General features: G+C 48.2%; 1 protein-coding gene across 1 annotated transcript in view; it reads right to left on the bottom strand.

Annotated features, from left to right (window-relative positions):
• Positions 1-1955: 1955 nt before the first annotated feature.
• Positions 1956-20638, bottom strand: part of GLIS3 (GLIS family zinc finger 3) — a 544101-nt gene continuing 525418 nt past the window's right edge. Inside the window, exons 12-13 of the mRNA XM_047700417.1 lie at positions 6696-6878; positions 1956-5904 (exon numbers count right to left, since the gene is read on the bottom strand). Coding sequence (XP_047556373.1) covers positions 5768-5904; positions 6696-6878 — 320 coding nt within the window. The 3' untranslated portion in view covers positions 1956-5767. The remainder of the gene's footprint in view (positions 5905-6695; positions 6879-20638) is intronic.

The raw sequence follows: 20638 nt of genomic DNA, 5'->3' as shown, positions 1-20638 counted from the left end.
GCCACACCCATTCGTTTGCGTGTCGTCTGTGGCTGCTTTCGAGCGACAGGACAGAGCGGCTGAGACTGAGACCATACGGCCCGCAAAGCCTAAAGCAGATCCTATCTGGCCGTTTGTAGAAAAAGTGTGCAGCCCCCTGGAGTAGGGGATGGAAGGCCTGGCTCTCACTGGTATTTGCACTAAAAGCTAGCAATAAATAAATTAAATAAAAATATAAATATATATAAACACACACACACACACACACACACATACACGCACAGTTAATGATAAAAGCAGATACCTTTTTAACCTAACAAGTGGGTCAACAAATAAAACAGTGCTGGTCAGCTCCGCAGAAGGCCTCGTGTGTCCTTTCCTCCTGACCGCAGTTAATCGGTACCTGGACCTTTGTGATAACGTGTTCCTTGTTGTTTGTGATACTTCTACCACCTAAGCTCCGTCAACGAGTCACGCTTGCTCTCGAACGAACCACATACACATAGAACACTGTGCGTTCGCTTCTGTGTCTTGCTTCTTCCTCTTAGCCTAGTCCGTGAGACTCAGCTCGGAGGGTGTGTGTAACCGCCTTTGCTGCCTGGCCTGTTGCTCTATGGCTTTAGCGAAGTCCACCTCTTCGTTTTACTGTCGCTGGTGGACAGGTGGGGTGTTTCCGGTTTGGGGCCAGTTGAGACGAACCATGCCGCGAACACCTTGCGTCTGAACCGTCGTCGACTTACGCAGGAGTCTCTCTGGAGAGGGCGAGGAGTGGAATTGGTGGATTGTGGACAACGTGTGTCTTCAATTCTACCAGTTAATGCCAAACTGTTTTCCTAAGACGCTGGGCCGGATCGCACTCCCACCGGCTGCCTCCTTGTTGAAGGAGCAGAGAAGCTCCCTGAGTCTGTCAGTCAGCTCTCTTTCTATCTTCAAACTCTGAACCACAGGGATCTGCTGCCTTCAACCCCCCTTCCTTGAAGGGCCAGACAAGGTGAGAGAGACCCATCATCTCTACTGCTTCGTAACTTAGGTCTTAAAAATGTAGGAAAAGACCGTCAATATCCCCAGAACGATCCTTGGGAGAACGTGATCTTTTCTAGGCTCGTGGGCTTGGCTGCGGGTCCGCCAGGTGTGAGGATGCCCTGACCACCCTCTCCCCCACCTGATGGCGCTGGCTCCGGTGATGGGAGCTGAGGAAGGAGGCTCATGGCAGCCGGTGGGTCAGGAGGCCTTCCAGAGCCTGCAGAGTGCACGGAGGGGGCAACTGCCCCTTTTCTCCTTCAGGCAATCAAAGGACTTCAAAGATCATGTTATCAGCTCCCAGGAAGCAGACGTTTGTGTCTTTTTCTGCAGGGTTTTGGGAAAACAAGGCTGAGAAGGCCTAATCCTGTTAGCCAGCGGGCCGTAATGCCCTCACCTGAGGGACCCAGCACTCAGCGACATTTCTGAGGCACGATGTAGCATGGCACGGAGAAGGCACGAATAAACCCCAAACCCTAGCACACATTTATCCAGTTTGTGAAGCGGATTAATAGAATAACCAATAAAACATGTATAAAAGCTTTAATTAAGTCTGATGAAATAAAACTTCATGTTTTATTTATGGACACTCCCAACATGTAAAGGATTCGGGGACACATTCATTTTTACTGCCATTTTGTCCTCATATCTATAATTAAATCCAGCCGGCAGTTCTGGCCCAAAGCAATGCGGCATTTTAAAGCTGGCCCTGGACGTGCTCTCCCCCACCCCCCCAATCTGCTTTTCATTATAATTACCATCCCAACAGGAAGGAGGCTTATGGTAAAACAAAACACAATAATCAAACAAACAAACAAACAAACAAACCCCCCAGGGTGTTCCCATTGTGTTTCAGGAGGCCAGGCTGAAGGAGCATTTCAGGCAGGTGGGCGGTTTTCTCCAGTTCCAGTTTTATTCTGTACCAAGGGCACAATCCCTTCATTTTACTTTTGACATTAAAAAAAAAAAAAAAAGGACTTCATGAAACAAGACAAAATAACTTATGATTATACGAAACATAACTGTGACAAATCACAAAACTATACATATTAATAGAAAAAAAGTGTACCTAATTCTTTAAAAGATTTATGACAACAAGCACCAGATGTGCCCCGAAAGAAAAATCGGCCCCATATCCAGTATGATATATGCAGTTCATTTCTCTACGTGAGTGTATAGCCATGTACAAGGGTCTGTGTGATTTATGGAAACCAGATTTCCACTTTTCCCCCCCAAAGTGCTTTATGTCAGCAACATTACACAGGATGGTCTTCTGTCTGTACACAATAAATCTCGTCTTTTTTACATTCGCCATTTCTCCAATGACTGGTTTTTGGTGCTTTGTTTTTTTCTTTTGCTTTATCCATTGCAAGAAAAAAAAAGAAAGAACGAAAGAAAAAGAAAAAAAGTAACCGCAGAAATCCCGCACTACCAACAAAAAGTGCCATTCCAAAATGCTGCTAGAACAGATCACAAACAGTCAAATAGAATACCAAAAAATTAAACTGGACATTTACAGTCACTATTCCCGATACTTCAGGGCGACTTGAGGATCAAGGTTCTTGGGCGGGGGAGCTGGCCCTTTACCTCTGCTCTAACCCAGTAACGTGCCTGACAGCGGGGAATTTAGAAACAACACAACACCACCAATGCTCTGTTCTATCAGTGGGTCCTCTGAAGGCCTTCTGTCTGCTTTTGAATCACCTATGCAACCTGGGGGAGATGGGCTTTAGTGAAGGGAGACACCCCACAGGACCAGTACAATCCTTAATAATGTTTAGCAGCTGATGGGTGGCTAAATCACAGCTGACATTTTGAAGTGGTCCCTTTAGGGAATTAAGAGGATGCCTCAAATGAAATGTCTCTCAGCAGACTGATTTTTTTTTTTTTTTTTTTTTTACTGTAATAGGATAATTGGCTTTGGGCTGTGTGTATTTTCACAAGCACCAGTTTTTTTTTGTTGTTGTTGTTGTTGTTTTGTTTTTTTCAAAAAGGGGGAATGACAATCTCTGCTCAGATGTTTTTGAAAATGGCTGGTTGTATATCAAGTAGAAAAGGGCCAGGAAATGGAAGGGAATTAATTTTTTGAAGCTTCTACTTTCGCTGCTGCACACACGATGATGAACGCATCTCTGAACCCTGTGCCATGTGAAAGCCAGCAAGGGACACATCGGAAGGTCAGGTGAGATTCTGGAAGCGAAGGACGGCCCGCACCGTCTCCAAGGAACCTGACTGTGTCAGGCCCTGAGAGCTGAGCTCAGAGCCACAGCCACCAGGAAACACTGACAGCCACGTGAGGGGACACGAGCTTGCAGGCTGCACTGGGCCCTGCTTCCCGCGCACTCCCTCTGCTCACACCAGTGCCCCCCGGGGCTGGTCTCCATTCCTGCTGAGGAAGGAGGCCCTGCAGGTGCAGCTCCCCCCACCCAACGCCCCAAAAGCAGCAGTGAGGGAAGAGAGGGGCGGGGCTGCCGCGAGGCCAGGGTCAGACAGACACTGGGGCAGAACATCTCCTCCAGCCAGAGAGGAAGTGACATCCAGAATGCCTGAGGCTCGGCTTCTGGCTTTGTCCTCCATCCCTCTGTCCACTTCACGCGATACAAAGCCATAAGGCAGGGCTCCCGCCACTGCAGTAACCCCTGGCTTTTCATCTTTTTCCTCCTCGTCACACAAAATAGGAAGTACGCTCTGAGCTCCTCAGAGAGGCTTCCCTATTTAAGGCCCGGCACGTTGTCTAAGGCTACAGGAACTCGCCTCCCTTTTCTGGGGGCACCTAGGACACACGAGGGACGGCAACATTAGCACGCCCGTGTCCTGGTTTAGACCAAGGGGCAGAACCCACCGAGTCTGCAAGGACGCTGGCAGCCCACCCGCAGACTGGGAAGCCTGGGGAGCCTTCTCTCACAAAGCGGAGCAGAGTTTTGTAAAGCGAGTGACCTCCCTCCTATGAGCTCAGGACGCCTGCACGGTGGCCTTTCTCAGATCAGAGCTCACGAGTCCGACGGAGTGGACTGACCGCGGGACCTGGAAAAGCGGCCCCCATGCGTGGCTCGTTAGTCCCCTCACTCTGTGGCACGTGGGGATCAGGTCCAGCCGTGCAGCCCGACTGCAACGACTTGCCTGTCAGGAGACAAATGGTCCCCAGATCCCAAGTGTGACACCGCGCCGGTGAACTCTCCCTGGAGACTGTAATGATCTCAGTGGGGCAAAGAGCCCTGTTTGACTTTACGAGAGGAAAGAAAATGAAATGTGACAGTCCTGGAATATCAGGCTTTACCCCGTGTCTTTGGGGTTTGGCTACTTTTTAGGGCCTACGTGTCAGACTTTAGATCTCTTTAACACCTTTGTAATCACATCCCAGAAAGTGGCTTCCTACTCAGGGTTGCTATCAAACGACCAAGAGCTCTGTGAACATTCCAGGCCCTGGAATGAGAGTTTCAGGAAAAAAGTTAACGTCTGCTTACCTTCCCTGAACTTTCCCTCTACCTGCCTCAGGGCCGACCTTGCGAGGGCTGATCAGGCGAGGGCGGGTGGGCATGACTGAAGGCAGACGAGCAGGAGGTGAGAATAATGAGGAGGAGAGGACAGTGCGGGGGAGAGACAGACAGACGGATGAGCAGGTATCCGAAAGGAGGTGAGCAGAAGCTGTGCACAATCACTGGACATCGGGCACCTCTAGTTTGGTTTTCTGAGAGAACCCAAGATCTCAGCTCAGGGGCCCCTGCTCTCACATCTCCTACAGAGGACGACTCGGCACAGCACAGCGCCGAGCGGAGGCGATGGGACAACCAGTCGAGCGATCTTTTCCAGGGAATGAGGTCTTCGAGGTGGAGTCCCTTTCTGCTACAGCCCAGGGAGGGGGCTGGGCTCACCCCGTTTCCCTCAGGTGGCTTTTGTGAAATATGAAACTACTGTCCCGGGGGGGCTCACAGGCACGGTGAGCCGGGGCCAGGACGAGCTACAGCGGTGGCAAAATGGACGTGACTGGGGTGATTACAAGAATTCTTTGCATCCAAAGAACAGACCACTATATATTTTTTTCCTTTAAAAGTAGACGTAAATAACAAGTCTTTAAAAATAAAAGAAGGAAGATAAGTTGCTGGAGTATAAAAAGGTTGTAGTGCCTTTCAAAGGACTGTGCTTCACAGAACCTTCTTATTTTGCTTTTGGAGAAATATTGCAAAGCAGTTGGTTAGCACGGGCATGGTGAGAGGAGAGAGGCAGCCGCTCCTGGGGCTGCCAGGCTGGGGCCGGGGCCAGGAACCGGGGCTGCTCCAGGAGCTGAGCCCACGCTGTGCTTTGGCGGCAGGTTTCCCTCGTTGCCTGGTTTTGCAGGAGCCAGCAGGGATGGTGAGCCGTGGGGGAGGCAGTTCACTGTGCTTCTGGCAATTGGGCTTGTCCTTCCCCATCTGGAGTCTGTGCAAGGGTGGTCCCCAGACTGTATCTGCACACACGCATCATTTCACTGGTGTCCTCTGAGAGCTGACAGCCGGAAGTCACAGGTATCTGGGAGAGTGACTCTAAATTCCCTTTGAGAAGACAGTCCTGCTGGTCACCAGCAAGCCCAGAGAGGAGGAGCAGCAGCGGCAGACGTTCCGGCAACGCCCGGCTCCGACCAGCCCTGCCTTCCAGAGACACATCTGTGAGTCTGCAGCCTCCGCGAGGAGGAGGACATCCTTTTCACGCAGTCTACGAGAACGGGAAAGTAAAAGGTGGCAAGCGACACAAAGGTTCTGGATGCCAGCGGGAGCGGAGGCCAGGGGAGCGTTTAGCCTTCAGTATAGACAGAGGAGAGCTGGCTAGGACAGCGGTCCACGGCGCTGATCTGCAGGAACGTGGCGTCTTCAGGCCCGCTGCGAAGGGACTCTCCGAAGAGGCTCGAGGACGCCGAGGGCAGGTCATACACTAGAAGAGAAGGAACAGGAAGTTCAGTGTCCCGCCCGGCCACGCCCACTGCGTGCGCACGCTGCGCATGCGCGCTCGCGTCGCAGGGACCGCCGCAGGGAGGGAGGCGGCCTTGCCGGCGGAGGCCCAGAATGAGTCTTGGCACAAAATACAGGCTGAGCAGAACTAAAGCGTTCTAGGCAAGGGCGAGGAGGGCCTCAAAAAGGAGATGATATTGAAGTTGAGTCATAAAGAAAGATGGGATTTTCACAGATGGAGAGGTAGGGAAAGAACATTCTAAAAGGAGGAAACAGTGCAAAGACGGGGAGGGAGAGGCCCGGGCAAGGTCAGGGGCAGCACGTGTAGCAGACGTGTGAGGGCGGGCCTGTGGGGTCAGGCCTCTCTCCTGGGGGCTGTGAACGCCGCGCCCAGCACAGCCTTTAGTGCTTAGGCAGCTGGAGACCAATCTAAAGTGTTCAAGGAGGAAGGGGGCTTAATTTATGGTTCACTTTTGGGAGGCCGTGCTCGTCGTGGTCCAAGGGGGGCAGGACGGTAGACAGAGCTGTCTCGGGGAACTTGCTGGAAGGCTTTGGCTGTTGCCACGGTCTGGGGGAGACATTATGGCCCCCCGCGCCTGGGCGGTGGGTGTGGCGCTGGAGAGGAACCCGAAGAGGAGAGACATTTCAGGGGTAGAGTCAAGAGGACGGGATGCGGTCCTGTGCCGGGTTGAGCCATTTCCAGGCCGGACACGGCAAACCCACCCGTCTCACCTGCGAGTCTGGCGGAGTTTCTAGTCTCAGACAGCAACCCACCTGCAATGCCCGAGTGAGCGGAGAAGGCTCTGTGGAACACATCAAAGCCAGCCTGCCCCATGGGCGTGGGGGCCAGGCAGTCCTCGAAGGAAGGCGCCCCACCGCAGGGGCTGCTGGGCAGCACGGTTCTCTGGGAGTCGGGGTACTGGGGGGGGCAGGATGTCTGCAGCTGCCCGTAAAATCCTGCAATGCAAGCACGGCCGTGAGTTCCCGCAGAGCCTCAGCCCCCAGTATCGCCCGGAGGTCGCCAGACCCCCCCACTCAGCCCGGCTTCAGGTGACAAGACACCTTCCCCTCTTAAGCCCACCTGTGAAATCTTTGCGGCGAGCATCTGAAATGCACTATTTGAGCAGAAGCTCTTCTACCTTCAGGGGCAGGCAAAGCTTGTTGGCCTCTGACTTTTTTTTTTTTTTTTAAAGATATTATTTATTTATTTGACAGAGAGAAATCACAAGTAGGCAGAGAGGCAGGCAGAGAGAGAGAGGAGGAAGCAGGCTTCCTGCCGAGCAGAAAGCCCGATGTGGGGCTCGAACCCAGGACCTGGGATCATGACCTGAGCCGAAGGCAGCGGCTTAACCCACTGAGCCACCCAGGCGCCCCAACCTCTGACATTTTTATCTCCCGCTCCAGGAAGGGCAGCTGAAGGGCTTCTGACCTCCCCCACATTCTCTCAAGAGTCCTGTCCACTGCAAGCCCGACCTGCAGAGAACATGCTTGCCCCATCCCTCCCACCAGGTTTTGAGGTCTATCTTAACTTCCTTTATATTCTGTTCTGCTTTTCACATTTGGTAAAACCTGATATATGCTCTTAACAAGGCCCACCTGGAAAAAAAAAAAAAAGAGCAACATAGCATCTAAAAGCAACATAGATCTATCTAAAAAAAAGCAACATGGATCTATCTATCCATCTGTCTAGAACTTATTCTAACAGATAATTTCATACACATTTATATCCTTCTGATTGTTTTGAATAGGTACATAAAGTCCCATAGAATGGGATGTGCTCTATTATTATTGCTGATCTTTGTAGTAATCGGGACAACTGGAGGTGAGGATGTCATGTAATGAAGAAATATGAGGAAAGACTGCTTAATATCTGAAAATAATCATTAACGTTCTGCTGATTTTGTTTCATTGATCTCTTTCAATATTTTTTCTTATGTGACAGAGGTTTCCGGGGGGGCTTTTGTGGTCCTTTTCCATAAGCCCTCTACACCTCCCAAGATACTTTACCTTTTCCTTCTTCCTGGTCTCATGACACATTTAAGTCAATGGATTGTTTTCCTAGAGTATAATATGCTTTTACAAATCTAATAATGAAATCTTCACTTGATACTTTATTGAAGGGAGAGCTGCAGCTCACCATGTCTGTTTGCTCAACTGCAAAGCGTGACGGTCTGTTTCACTGGCTACTGTGAAGATTAAGGGATAAGAGAGACCATATATAACATTTTAAGATTCTTCAAAGCATCAGTTATTACTGATATCACTTCTCCGGTAGAAAAAAAAACCGGAGGGATTAGTAGAGAATGTGACCCATGGTTCATATTGATGGTTCATAATGATGGAGAACATAGGACTAATTCATGGACTGTGGCTCCCTAGTCCTATGTGCCTTCTTCCACTAGAACTGCACCTTCTTCTTAGCGATCAGTAGGTAGGGAAGGTGTTATCTGGGTTCTTTTTAGCTCTCTTGAAGTATAACCAGGGCACACGGACATATCCAGCCTACTATGCTCATCACCTTTCTCATTTCTGGCCAGTGTTCTCAAGATGGCCTGTATAAACGTTCACATCACCCTTGGCCAGGAAGCCTGTTCTGTGGCTGCTGGGGACATTACCAAAGCATGTGTGCAGTAACTGCTCCAAAGGAGACACTCTGGCTCTCTAGGAGATTATGATCCAAGACAGAGGGACCCATGAGGAATTATGCATGGGGCACTCTTGCAGAAAATGAAATAATATCCTTTCAAAGCAGACTGTAGAATACTTTATAAAGAATCTGGAGAAAAGTGCACATAAGGTTTGGGGGGAAGATTAAAAGCATGTATAGCAGTATAGACTAGAAAAATACTTGGGAGAATACCATGTCAAGGCAAGAGAAGAAAGAATGGGAAACCATTGGCCCTTTTCTGTTGGATCCCCAAAGGCTTCTGTGTGATCTTGAAAGACAGATGGAAAAAGGACCCAACCAGACCACCTGAAGACACAGATAACTGATCAACCAATATGGACCAACTCGAGCCTGTAGCCAACAAAGAAATACAATCAAGACAATAATACAATACCACATTCCACCTATCACATTAGCAAAGATTTCAAAAAATCATTCTCGGTGCTGGTGTGAGAATGACAAAGTCACTTCTGTCCACTGTTGCAGACACTGTGAGAGGCAAGCTTCTTGGAAAACCACTGGACACCTGTATCTAGAGCCTGAAAAGTGTTCACATTCATACACCTGAACCTGGGGATTTTACTTCTGAGGAGGTATTCTCAGGGTCTATTCCAAAGAACAGAAAAAATTCTGCATCGACATGGTCATGACTGTGCTAGTTGTTAGAACAGAAAACCAAAGAGCCAAATGGGCAACCATAAAGGAATGGTTCAGCAGAGTAGTACATTTACATGATGGGAATATTAAGTAGGCACTAAAACATCTACAAGGAGTTTTTAACCACATGGAAAGACCATTATATAAGGTTCAGAAGAAAACAAAAATATGCAAAACTGAATATGGAGACTGGGTACAGACATGGGCAAGTCCATGCCTAGCATAGATGGCAAGGTAAACTTTCTTTTTTTAGAGAAGGGGAGAAAGAGAAAAAAACACAGGAGTGGTAGGAAGTGGGAGAGGGAGAGAGAGAGTACGGAGGGACAGAAGGGGTGGGAGAGAGAGAATCTTAAGCAGGCTCCCAGCATGGAGATCGTGTGGGGCTTGATCTCAAGACCCTGAGATCACCACCTGAGCCGAAACCAAGAGTCGGATGCCAGACCAATTGAGCTGCCCAGGCACCCTGGCAAGGCAACCTTTCTATGGTTGTCTTTAGGCCGGTTTTTTTGGTTTTATATTTTTCTGAGTTTGAATAGAGGTGAAGATCATGCTGGAGCCAGACTTCCTAAGTTCAAGTCCCAGCTTAATCACTTACCCACTGTGTAACCTTACTGAATTAATTAGCCTCTTGGTGTCTATTTTCTAATAGGTGAAATGGGGCTAAAAGTAGTACCTATACTTCATGGAGTTATTATGAAGATTAAGTGAGTTAATATTTACATATTTTAGAATATAATTTGATAATATAGTTATATAGTTAATACTTAATCTATTTTAATACATGTGTTTGTTAAATAAATAAAATTAAAGTGACATTTTTATAACAACCTGTCCTCAAAAACTAAAAAACCTCTAGTTATTAAGAGAAATAAAATTTTCAAAAGGGCAATAAGTAAGTCCTTCCCTCACAACCCAATGTGAGAATGGACATAACAGCAGGCATGAGGCACACACCCACTTCCCAGGCAAAATTCTCTGGAACATTCTTGTCCCTGTGGGGACCTGAGCTGTATGTATCTTGCCCCTATTGGTTCCTAGATCCTGCACTAATTGATGCATATCTTGGTTTCTTCACTTACCTCGTACAGCAACAATTCTGAGTGGTTTGAAGGAACCTGGGATGGGTGGTTTCGTGTTGTGGGAGGTTCCCTGGACTGATCTTGATTTTGGGTACCTGGTGGCCAGGCACAAACACCAGGAGGAAAACATGACCATGAACCACCATAGTTGGTTTATTAGAACATAATGTGTCCTGACTGAGGAGAAGAGACATTTGCTATTTCTATCACTCTGCTGGCTCAGCTCAGGTTCGTCACCCATCAATTCGCCGACAGCGTTCCTCAGTGTGCTGTTAACCCTTCCAAGAAGAGAAGCCACTTCTCACTGAACTCCCACAACTCCCCAAATAGGGACATTAATCATTCAGGTATGTCAGGTACATGCATAGAAACCTTCTTTAGCTTTTTGTGAAAACCATTTCTCTTTCTTCTCTTCTGCTTCTAAGAGGGCAGGAATGTTACCTGGCTTCAACCTCCATCTGAGTGTTGTGATGTGTGCGTACAGAAGGTCTGTCATGTGGAGAAACACACCAGGTGCCATCCCCTAGACTTCCCCGGCCGCCTGGATCAGTGTGAGGAGGCAGAGTGGACTGTAATTCTTGCCTGTGGGTGTGTTGGCTGACACGAGAAACAGCTGAAACCAGAAAGGGCCCGAACGTGTGTTGGATCACTCTCACAGCCAACTCAGGGAAAGAAAATCCTCTTTATTAAATCCCTCCCTCCCAGAAGCCAGGCACTGGAGATGCCAACTGCACTGGTGTGAATGGCTGTGGTCAAATCAAAGGGCTTTAACAGACCCTCTTCCCAGTGCAATTTCCATAAAACTAAGAAAAATTTTAAAAATTCCATTAGGGTCTTGCCACACACACAACTCCCCAGAAAGCTTAACCCATTTTCTGATGAATGGCTCCTGTATTCCAGCTGTTGGATTTTGTGTAGTGAATTTGGATGGAACTCTACCTCTCGACCAAAAGCAAAATGAGGCAAGATGTTAGCACATTTTGTGGGCATAACACGTAAGAGTGATGGCAAGGTCAGCTAATCTGTCAGTCAGTCCGTCCGTCCGTTGATGATGATCAGGGGCTGACCAAGGTGCTGTTGGGGAAACCAAGAAACAAGATAATACCTTGTCCTCGAGGACTGGCAATGCAGTTGGAGCAAGAGCACACAGTTACAACAGCGTAAGGACACACACAGACCTCCACGTGGGCAATAATTCTGTTGGCTGTCACCTTCCATTATAAAATCACCCTTCCCCCATTTAACACATTCTTCTGCCTCCAAAAATGGCAGGGGTGGGGGAGGGAAGAATCTACAGATACACTGGGTCTACCCAGACTGCAGGGTCATTCCTCCTCTTGTCAATTTTGGGAATTTTTTTTTTTCCCTTCTAAAACCACACCTGTTTTAATTATATGTATATTAAAAAAAAAAGTTTGGAATTAATTGTACCACCCAGAACATACTATTCTACAACATGTAGAATAGTATAAACAAAGAAGGGAAAACTTTTTTTATCTCCACATTCGGATAGGGCCAGATCCATCTACACAGAACTGGAATGTTCTATGTATTGCCAGGTCTTCTGTTTTCCCCTGTAATATTGTCTGTGCGCTTCACGCGTCACTGACCTTCATTCTTAAAGAAACCTTCCTGTTTTGTCCCCTGGGGTCACTGATCCTCTGTGACCACGGGTTTGATTAGGAGTCCACAGTCACTCCTGCTGCTGGGCTCCCCCCCAAGCTGGTGTGGGTCCCCTCCCCAAAGTGGAAGGGGGTGGGGGACATCCGAGGAGAAAGGAACTTGACTGTGGTAGCAGAAGCGTGTTCTCTAGGGCGGCACCGCCCCACAGAACTCTCTTCGATGAAGGAGACGCTCGCTGTCTCTGTCTGTCTGTCTTGCTGTCGGTATAGGAGCTGCGTGTGTGTCTGAGCCCTCGCGGTGCAGCTGGTGCAGCGGAGGGATGGGTTCTTTCAGTTAAATTCATTTTAATTATAACTTAAGTAGCCACGTGGGGCTCGTGGCTCCTGTCCTGGACAGTGGGCTCTCGGGCCGTCCGCCTTCCCAGTGTTAGCAGACCTTGTTTCAGAAATATTTCTGGCTAAATTCCTGAAGGAAAAACACATGACCCACCATGAAGGGCTTAAATAAAAGCAGACAATGATTCTTAGACTCACGGCCTCCAAGATAGAAAATATATTAGACTCTTGATTACATTTATCTTTTCCTTAAAAATTTACCACTCCAATCTTGGTGGAGAACACCAGAATATATCTACATCAGCAAGCAAACAACAGTCACCCAGCTTGCAACCCTCCAGAGGGCTGATGAGTGACCACTGGGAGCATTTCAGCGCTCCTGAAGGAGTGAGCCATGTTCCCTTCTGGAAGCAGGAGAAGGAAAAGGAAACAAGTCGCACACTTTCTGTGGGCTGTGGGCCTAGCTTGCTGGGGTCCTGGGAGGGGGACAAGCCCAGTCCTGTCTCCAGCGGCCCTACCACATGATGATGGAGTCAAGTCCAACACCAAGGCTCGACCCAACTGTTTGTCCCCATGGATTGGAAGAAGCCTACACCTTGTCAAGGCATTGCGTCGGGGGCTGTGTGCTCCCTGGGTCTGCTGAGGTAGTAGACGGCTTTGCAAAACGGAATTCTCATTTTCCTTTAACAGGCTGGGAACCACCATGGAGCTCTGGGCACCAGGAAAAGCGCTGGATGGACAGTGTGGCAGAATCAAAGACTGACCTGTGTCTGTGGTGAGCTCTGCCCGGACCACGATGACAGCTTAGAGAGGCAGGCAGCCCGCAGGGGAGCCCTTCACAGGCAACAGTGTGCTCCCCCAGAACTACTTCCCCAACCAGGCGTGGCCTGAGAAGGCTTGGCAGAGTCCTTTGTGAGTCTTCTCAAAAACCATGCCAAAGGCCATCACTTCCCAAGCCTCCTTGATCCCTTCGGATGGGAAAACCCTTCCACTTCTGTGTGACCTGGGGAGAGCCTTTCAGCAGTCAGGCCAAGCAAGGCCAAGGTTAGCCCTGGCCAGGCCTCAGGAGCCAGCTGCTTCCTTGACCTTCCAGAAGGAACTTGGATTACTGTGCGTTCTTGCCCCATTGCTGTATTTTTGTAAAGTGAGGGGCTCACAGTATCTGCTTGATCAGCAGATGAAAGTAGTTAAGGGCGCAGGTTCAAGAGGACTGACAGAGAAGACCTACGGGAAGTGCAGAGCATACGCCTGGCGCACAGCTCGTGCTCTCCAAATGCTCCTTTTTCCTTTTCTTCTATGAGCACAGGCATTTCCAATTCTATACTTTTATTCACTCAATGACTATCTACTAAGGACTCAAGTGCTGGAGACACACGGTGGATAAGACACACTGAGTGCCTTCTTGGAGCTGATGTTTTATTTTTTATTTTTTTTTTTGTTTGAAATATTTTATTTATTTGTCAGGGAGAGAGAAAGAGAGAGAGAGCGCACAAGCAGGGGGAGCGGCAGGCAGAGGAGGGAGAAGCAGACTCCCCACTGAGCAGAGAGCCTGATGCAGGACTCGATCCCAGGACCCTGGAATCATGACCTGAGCCAAAGTCAGCCGATGCTTAACTGACTGAGCCACCCAGGCTACCCTGGAGTTGATATTTTAGTGAGAAAGAAAGAGAAACATGTACATGAGAAACCTGGGAATACAGTTTTATACCCTATATGACACATAAAGGACACTTTCTTTCAGGGACCTATCGAGTCCGACTCTGCTGCAGCACACATTCAAGGCAGGAGGAGGTAAAGGCAACAGATGAGAGAGCAGTTTGGGTGCTGACAGCAGTTCCTTTTGTTGGCCCCGGCTCGTGGTGGCGGGTACAACTGGGGGGCATCCGCCCCGCAGCTCTGCTGAGGACCAGCCCTGACAGAGTCTTTTCCCACCAACCGCTCTGATCCCCTGGTGCCCGGGGGTGGGGGGGACACGCAGATATCAGAGGCGCAGGAAGAACTGGCTGTGCCCAGCTTTTCGGTGGTACAGTTGTTTGCTAGCCAAGTGGAAGGAAGGATATATATTTATGAGCTTTATGACTCTATTTTTCCGCAGAGACTATAATTTTGTGGGTTACTTTAGGAAATGTAGAGGGTTGGGGCTTTTTTTTTGTTGTTGGTTTTTTTTGTTGTTGTTTTTTGTTTTTTGTTTTTTTGCCTCTGTCCTATAATTGCTGCACAAGCAGGGGCATGGGTGAACCTAGGTGATGAACAGGGCAGGGGGCAACCCATTCAGAGAGCCCAGGGACAGACAGAGTAGACACACGACACCGCTCCCCTATTTTCTCCTTCTCCAACACTCTTATGGCTCTTTGCACCGATTCCCTCCTACTCTCTGGGGATCCTGGAGCTGCCCCCATGAATACCTTCTGTAAGCCCTGCACAAGGCCACTAGGGAAGAGAGGAAGACACAGGTCAGCCTCTGCTAACGCCCCCGAAGGACACCAGCATGTGGTCTTTGGCACTTGACTTCAGGGCAGACTTCACGCACTCCAGCCTTACTCAGAGGTGGGCCCGGTGAAGCACACGCTGACTATCCACATGATGCCTTCGTATGAGAAAACTTGCAGGATTTCTTCTTAGGGGCCTCTGTAGAGTCCTGCCTTGCAAGAAGGCGACTCAAACACTACTCCCATTGCAGAGACGAGAGATGGAAGCAGAGATCGGCCCCGCTCCCTGCCTCTGCAACCCGCACTGGGCATAGATGACACCATAAAAAGGAAAGTGGAAAACTCGCACAACTGTTTTAATATTGCCAAACGTCAGATTTTCGAAATTATTCAAGGACCTAGCCTTTATCTTAAAACAAATGGACAGAAGAACTAAAATAGCCCACTACATAAGTTCCTGCTGGTTCAGGGCATTCTCCTTCACAGTCCCTTTGCTTGGAGATTTTTGTGGAACACTCTGGTTGGTGTTATGCTAACTGCTCTGGGAATTCTGTCAGAAGGAAGGAAAGGGACTAATATTTGGTCCAAGTCAGGCACCATCCTATGTGTTTCATACAGAAAATCTTCATCCTTACAACAACTTTTGAGGTAAGCAGTGTTGTTCCCAGTTTATAGACAAAGAAGCAGAGAAGTTAAAATCACTTACCCAAATCCTCAGAGCTACCCAGGGTCAGAGCTAGGACTCAAACCCTGGTCTGTTTGGTGACAGAGTTCATACAGAGTCCTAGGGCTTGAGCTCATGGACCAAATCATTTTAAACAGAGTTTTCCATTTCTGTTGAGGTCCCTTACTGCCAAGATCAAAGGCAATTTACTGACATTGGACCAATATTTCATAATGTACTAGCACTTTCATTAGGGAGAAAAGCATTGACTTAATGAATAGAAATCAATAAAATCACCTAACTGCTAAAAAATTCTAAAAACCCTCAAAAGTAGAAACAGAAGAATTTTAGACATTTGCTTTGGCCAGTTTTCTGATTTAGCCACTATTTTATTTCTGTCCCTTGCACAAACAACTTGGATCTGGGTTTGAATCCTGGATGACCCATTAAGCAATGGTGTTAATTTATCCAGTTTGGACAAATTATTTTCCTGCTTGAGTCTCATTATCTTTTAAAATAACACCTATTTCATAGGGTTGTGGAAAGCACTATCCATGCACGTGTTTAAAAAGCATATATTGTATTCCGTGGCAGGTAGGAGGCCCTGCGTAAATAGAACAATTATTATGGCCACGAAATGAGCTCAGAAGTATTTCTAGATTCTGTATAATGTGCACGCAATTCCTCAGCAATGTTTTCCTCTCATAACCCACCACCCTCAAGTACAACATGATACTGCTTTTAAAAGTGCAATCTCCACAATTCGCTTGTCCTTGTTTGGCTCCTGGTCATGGCCAACAACACCCTCCAGGTCTTCATCTAGCAAGAACTCTGCTCAGTCTCCTCCCTAGAGGCCGTGGAGACACGGACTCTTCATTTTGATACAGAGTCTATAAATGGGGAAGCTGCAGGGACGGCTCACAGACTGTGTGAGGAAGACAGATTTTTCTCTGGGCTGAGAACTGAACCAGCTTGCACAGCGCTCGAGCTATTTACGACTGACATTTAAGCATCTACTGTACTGAGAAAGAGGAAAATAATGGAAATAATAACCCTTACAGTTCCATGTGGACCCATTCCTCTTGAAGGAGACCGGTGACGGTGGTTCAGAAATCGACCACCGGAGCAACTGCCTGGTCCCCTTGCCCTCGGGCAGGGGGGCTGCAGCACGAGCCCACCTGGATCCAAGAAGGGCGCCGTTTCCATCTGGAGCATCTGCGGCCGGGTGGCGGGCCACAGTGAGACGCGAGCGACACTCAGTGCTCTCCTCCCCTTGTGCCCCTCGGCGGGCTGCACGAGCTGCTGAGGCGTTTGGTACCATGAGCCACACTCTTGCCCTTGCCGTTGTTTCCAGGGCCGGGCTGGGGGAGAGGGAGAGGGTCTGCCAGCATGTCTGCAAAGGGTCCCACGAGGGGCTGGGAGGGGGCAGGGCCTGCTACTGACACGGACAAAAGGGAAACGCGGCACAGCAGAGCGAGAGGGAGGGCAGGCGTGAAACACTCCTGGTTCAGAGATGTAATCCATTTTCATTTAAATACCCTCAACCCACCCAAACCCTGGCCCTGTGGTGGCCTATGGCTTCCAGATTCTCAAAGCGACGAGCTGCCAAAGTAAACTGACTGCAATGTGTCTTAGGAATTGCCACGTGTGGGTATCGGCACTTACAGTAAAATGGTTCAGTGAATCCTGACGGTGATAATGAAACACTTGGAAATGATATAAAATAAAGACACTCAAGACCAGAAGACCCAAAGAGCCTGAAATGGGTCAGAAAGCCTGGCTTTGCCGCCTACCGGCTGTGTGGCCTTGAGGAAAACACAGCCTCTCTGAGCCTCTGAGTCCCCACATCTAAAAGGGGGATGATTATACTCACGGGGCAGCATAATCTTCACAGTGGGAAGGGAAAGCAGCAGAGGGAGTGAACGGATGGGGTTCACAGCCCCGTGGCTCACCCCAACACCCGCCTGTGACTCAAACATCCTGGACATATACGAGGCCCAGAACAGAGGGTTCAGGATCTGGCCATTCTGGGTCTGACGGTTGTGCGAGGTGACATCATACTGATGTGGCCACTGCTTGGGGTTCTTAAGAAGGAGCTGGGAATTTCTCTCTGAGCAGGCTCCGCCTACTGAGTGGGATCACATGGAACAGTAACTGTGCAAATACTTGGCAAATGGTAAAACCCACGGCAGACTCCAGCCCCTGCTGCCTGATTACAAGCCTGGTGCTACTCATCCTCCTACCTTCCCTGAGTCCAGAGCTGTGCCTGCCCCGGATGAGGATGGCTCTCTGCCCCACAAAGCTCACACCAACTCACTCGGGGCTATTTGGGCCTGGAGCAGAGCAAGGAATGAAGGACAAAGAATGAAGATTTAATTCTGGGTGCCCTTGGCCTTCCAAGCAAGCTCTGCTGTAAGACAGGTCTGGCAGGGAAGAGGAGCCCAGACAGAGATGAAAAGAAGGGCTGCAGCACCCCCACTGGGATCTAGGAGAGCCATTCTGGTCTTGATAGTTTTCAGGTTGTCCTATATTTACAGAACTTCCTCAGGAAGTAAAGGAAGAAGGAAGCTGGAAAGTATTTACTTTCTCCACCACTGGCCAATTGCTTCCTTTGGATTCTCTCTGATTGGAGCAGCATGGCAAGGGCGCACTGAGTCCTACACCTGGGGTCTAGGCCAGTGGCTCTGAGAGTGGGAGCTACAGCATCAGCTCCAGCTCGGCTCTGGGCAGACTCAGCAAATCAGAATGTCTGGGTAAACGGCCTGGAAATCTTCATGTTGAACAAGGTATTTCTTACACTAAAGACTGAGAGGTTCTAAGGACATCTTCAGAGCATTTTTAATCTTTGGGAAGTTTTCCAAATGAAGGACCAACAGGAAAATACACAATAGGTCTGATTTCATTTGAAATGGAGGAAGAGAGTGCTTCTGATGGGTCTCTCTTCTCTTCTGCTGCTCCCCGGCCTTTCTGCTGGACTCTGAGGATTGCAGGGATAAAGAAATCATGACTATCCTCAAGTGACTTTATATTCTCAGCAGATATGGATTAAACTGGCCTCCTTCCCCACCCCAGTGCTTTTCCTGCCCATTTAAGTTCTTGGTCAAGGTGAAATCATGGGGCCTCATTTGCGTGACTCAGAAGGCTTGGTCATACTGTGGGTCTCATAGTGATCTTGTGACCCAGACTTCTGTTGTCCAGCTGTAACCAGATCCCCAAATATATCTGGTCCACTAACTAGGTGACTTCCGGCTTGTTCGAAGCCAAGTCTGTGATTATACAATTTTCCAGCACTCAAATCTAAGAGTGGGCAAGTTCCCGGCAGTCAGATGGAAGGGGGTGACACAGATCCTGGAATCCAGTGACATTCTTAAGGTTCTGTAAATGGAACATCCACTGTGCCATCTCAAACCCAATGACATATATTTCTCTACTGTTTTCCTGCAAGCCCAGATTTCATCTCAACTTAACATTCTAGACAGTAGATTTGGGGGAGGCCTAATTGTACACAACAGGAACTTTACCATGAGGCCAAGGTTCAGGAGATACACTCAAGCCAATGGCACCAGTGTGAGATGGGGCTCCCTTTTCGCCACTTGAGGGTGCTCTGATCGGTGTATATAGTCTGCAGGGTCCTTCCTTTCCTGATTCATCTCATCCTGCTGTACACTTACGTCCTAAATTTTAAGAATGTATTAAGCATCTAAAAATTTGCCAGGTGCTACAGAGAATAAATAGATGGGATGATTCCCCATCTACACATGGACCGTGAGGACTATTCTCTCACGGTTGAGTTCTAAGGTCTTGCTTGCCAAAAATCACTGCTTACATATAAGCCCAGGATAGGCAGGATTTGTGTCTGTTCCCTGTCCTGGTAGAGCCTTCGCACCGCAAACAGAACCTCGCATGTAACAGGAGCCACGCACTGGAGAGTGAATAAATGAATGAGGGAGTGACACCCATAGCTAAAGCCTTTGGTGAAAATGCTGATGGGGAGAGGAACTGCAACTAAGCTCAAAGATTCTGATCTATGAGCCTTCTATACCATAGCCTATCGGCGTGACTTCCTGTTCTAACGTGGAATTTTTTTTTTTTTTTTTAATGCAGGAGGAAACAAAGATGATCAAGATATGATCAGCCTGGTCCAGGTGACCTGGAGAGTTTTGCTGCTCCAAGCCACCCTTTTCTGTTGGGTGCCAGAGAGGCTACTGAACCTGAATGGGAAAAAGAGCAGGCAGAGAAATTAGGTAACTTGACCCAGTCACAGAACGCCCTGAGCTCTTTTAGGAAACCATTCCAAGGTCAAGGAACTTGATCAATTACTCTGAGTTCCATCTCTAAATCAGGGCAGAAATATATTTCCAACTCTCTTCACAAAGTTATGATGAGAATTCAGATATTCATCCAATAATATCTTGCTGATCAGTTCCATTATAGTTAACAGGTACTGATAAAACTTGTATACATAGGAGTAATTTATAAAACCTACATTGCAATATAAATGTAGGTACTCTCATTGACCTCACCGGTAGTGATAAAAACGCTGCACCAGCCCAGATCGACAGGTACAAAAGACCCCGGGTAAGTACACAGCTAATTCAGATCTCTGGAATCGTTTTGCCATAATGATGAGAAAATTTAAGAACTTGAAGAAGAGGTTGTGCTTTGGGATGTGTGATATGAGACGGGGTTTGGTGGGGGAATATAGTGGGGGAAGGGGTGGTTGTTACACTTCAACGATCTAGAAAAATGCCTGAATGTTTTTACTTCATGGCCTCATCTTATAAGATCTAGTTCTTAAAGACCTCGGAAGAGAACGAAATGGAGAGTTTAGTCAGAACAATCTGGCTGGTGAAGGACATTTTCTATAATCAGAAAGGGCACTCACACTGTAAGTTAACCAACTAGAAATTCTAAGGAACTAGGTTTGTTTCGCAACATGGTCTGAGCCCAGAGGATCTGAATGAACGCAGATCAAGGCAGTTCTGTTGTTTCGTTGTTGTTGTTTTGTTTTGCTAACACAGTGGCCTCATTACCGATCACCCGTATGTTCCTGATGTTGGGTCCCCCCCGCTTTATTTTAAGGAAACGCCACCCATAGCTATTCACATTTTTTCTTCTAAGCCATCAACTGCTAGTCACAACTACAAGGACAATTCCAACTAAAAATACAAGAATCGTAAGACACAGATTGCCATTAATATGTTCAGCCCTGAAGAGTCCAACTAAGCAGCCTGTAAGATAGACTTACAAGAAAATATTTAA

Source organism: Lutra lutra, chromosome 13 (genome assembly GCF_902655055.1).
Source record: "Lutra lutra chromosome 13, mLutLut1.2, whole genome shotgun sequence".
Taxonomy (NCBI): domain Eukaryota; kingdom Metazoa; phylum Chordata; class Mammalia; order Carnivora; family Mustelidae; genus Lutra; species Lutra lutra.
Note: the sequence above shows the minus strand (reverse complement) of the source record. Positions and strands in the feature narration are given on the sequence as shown.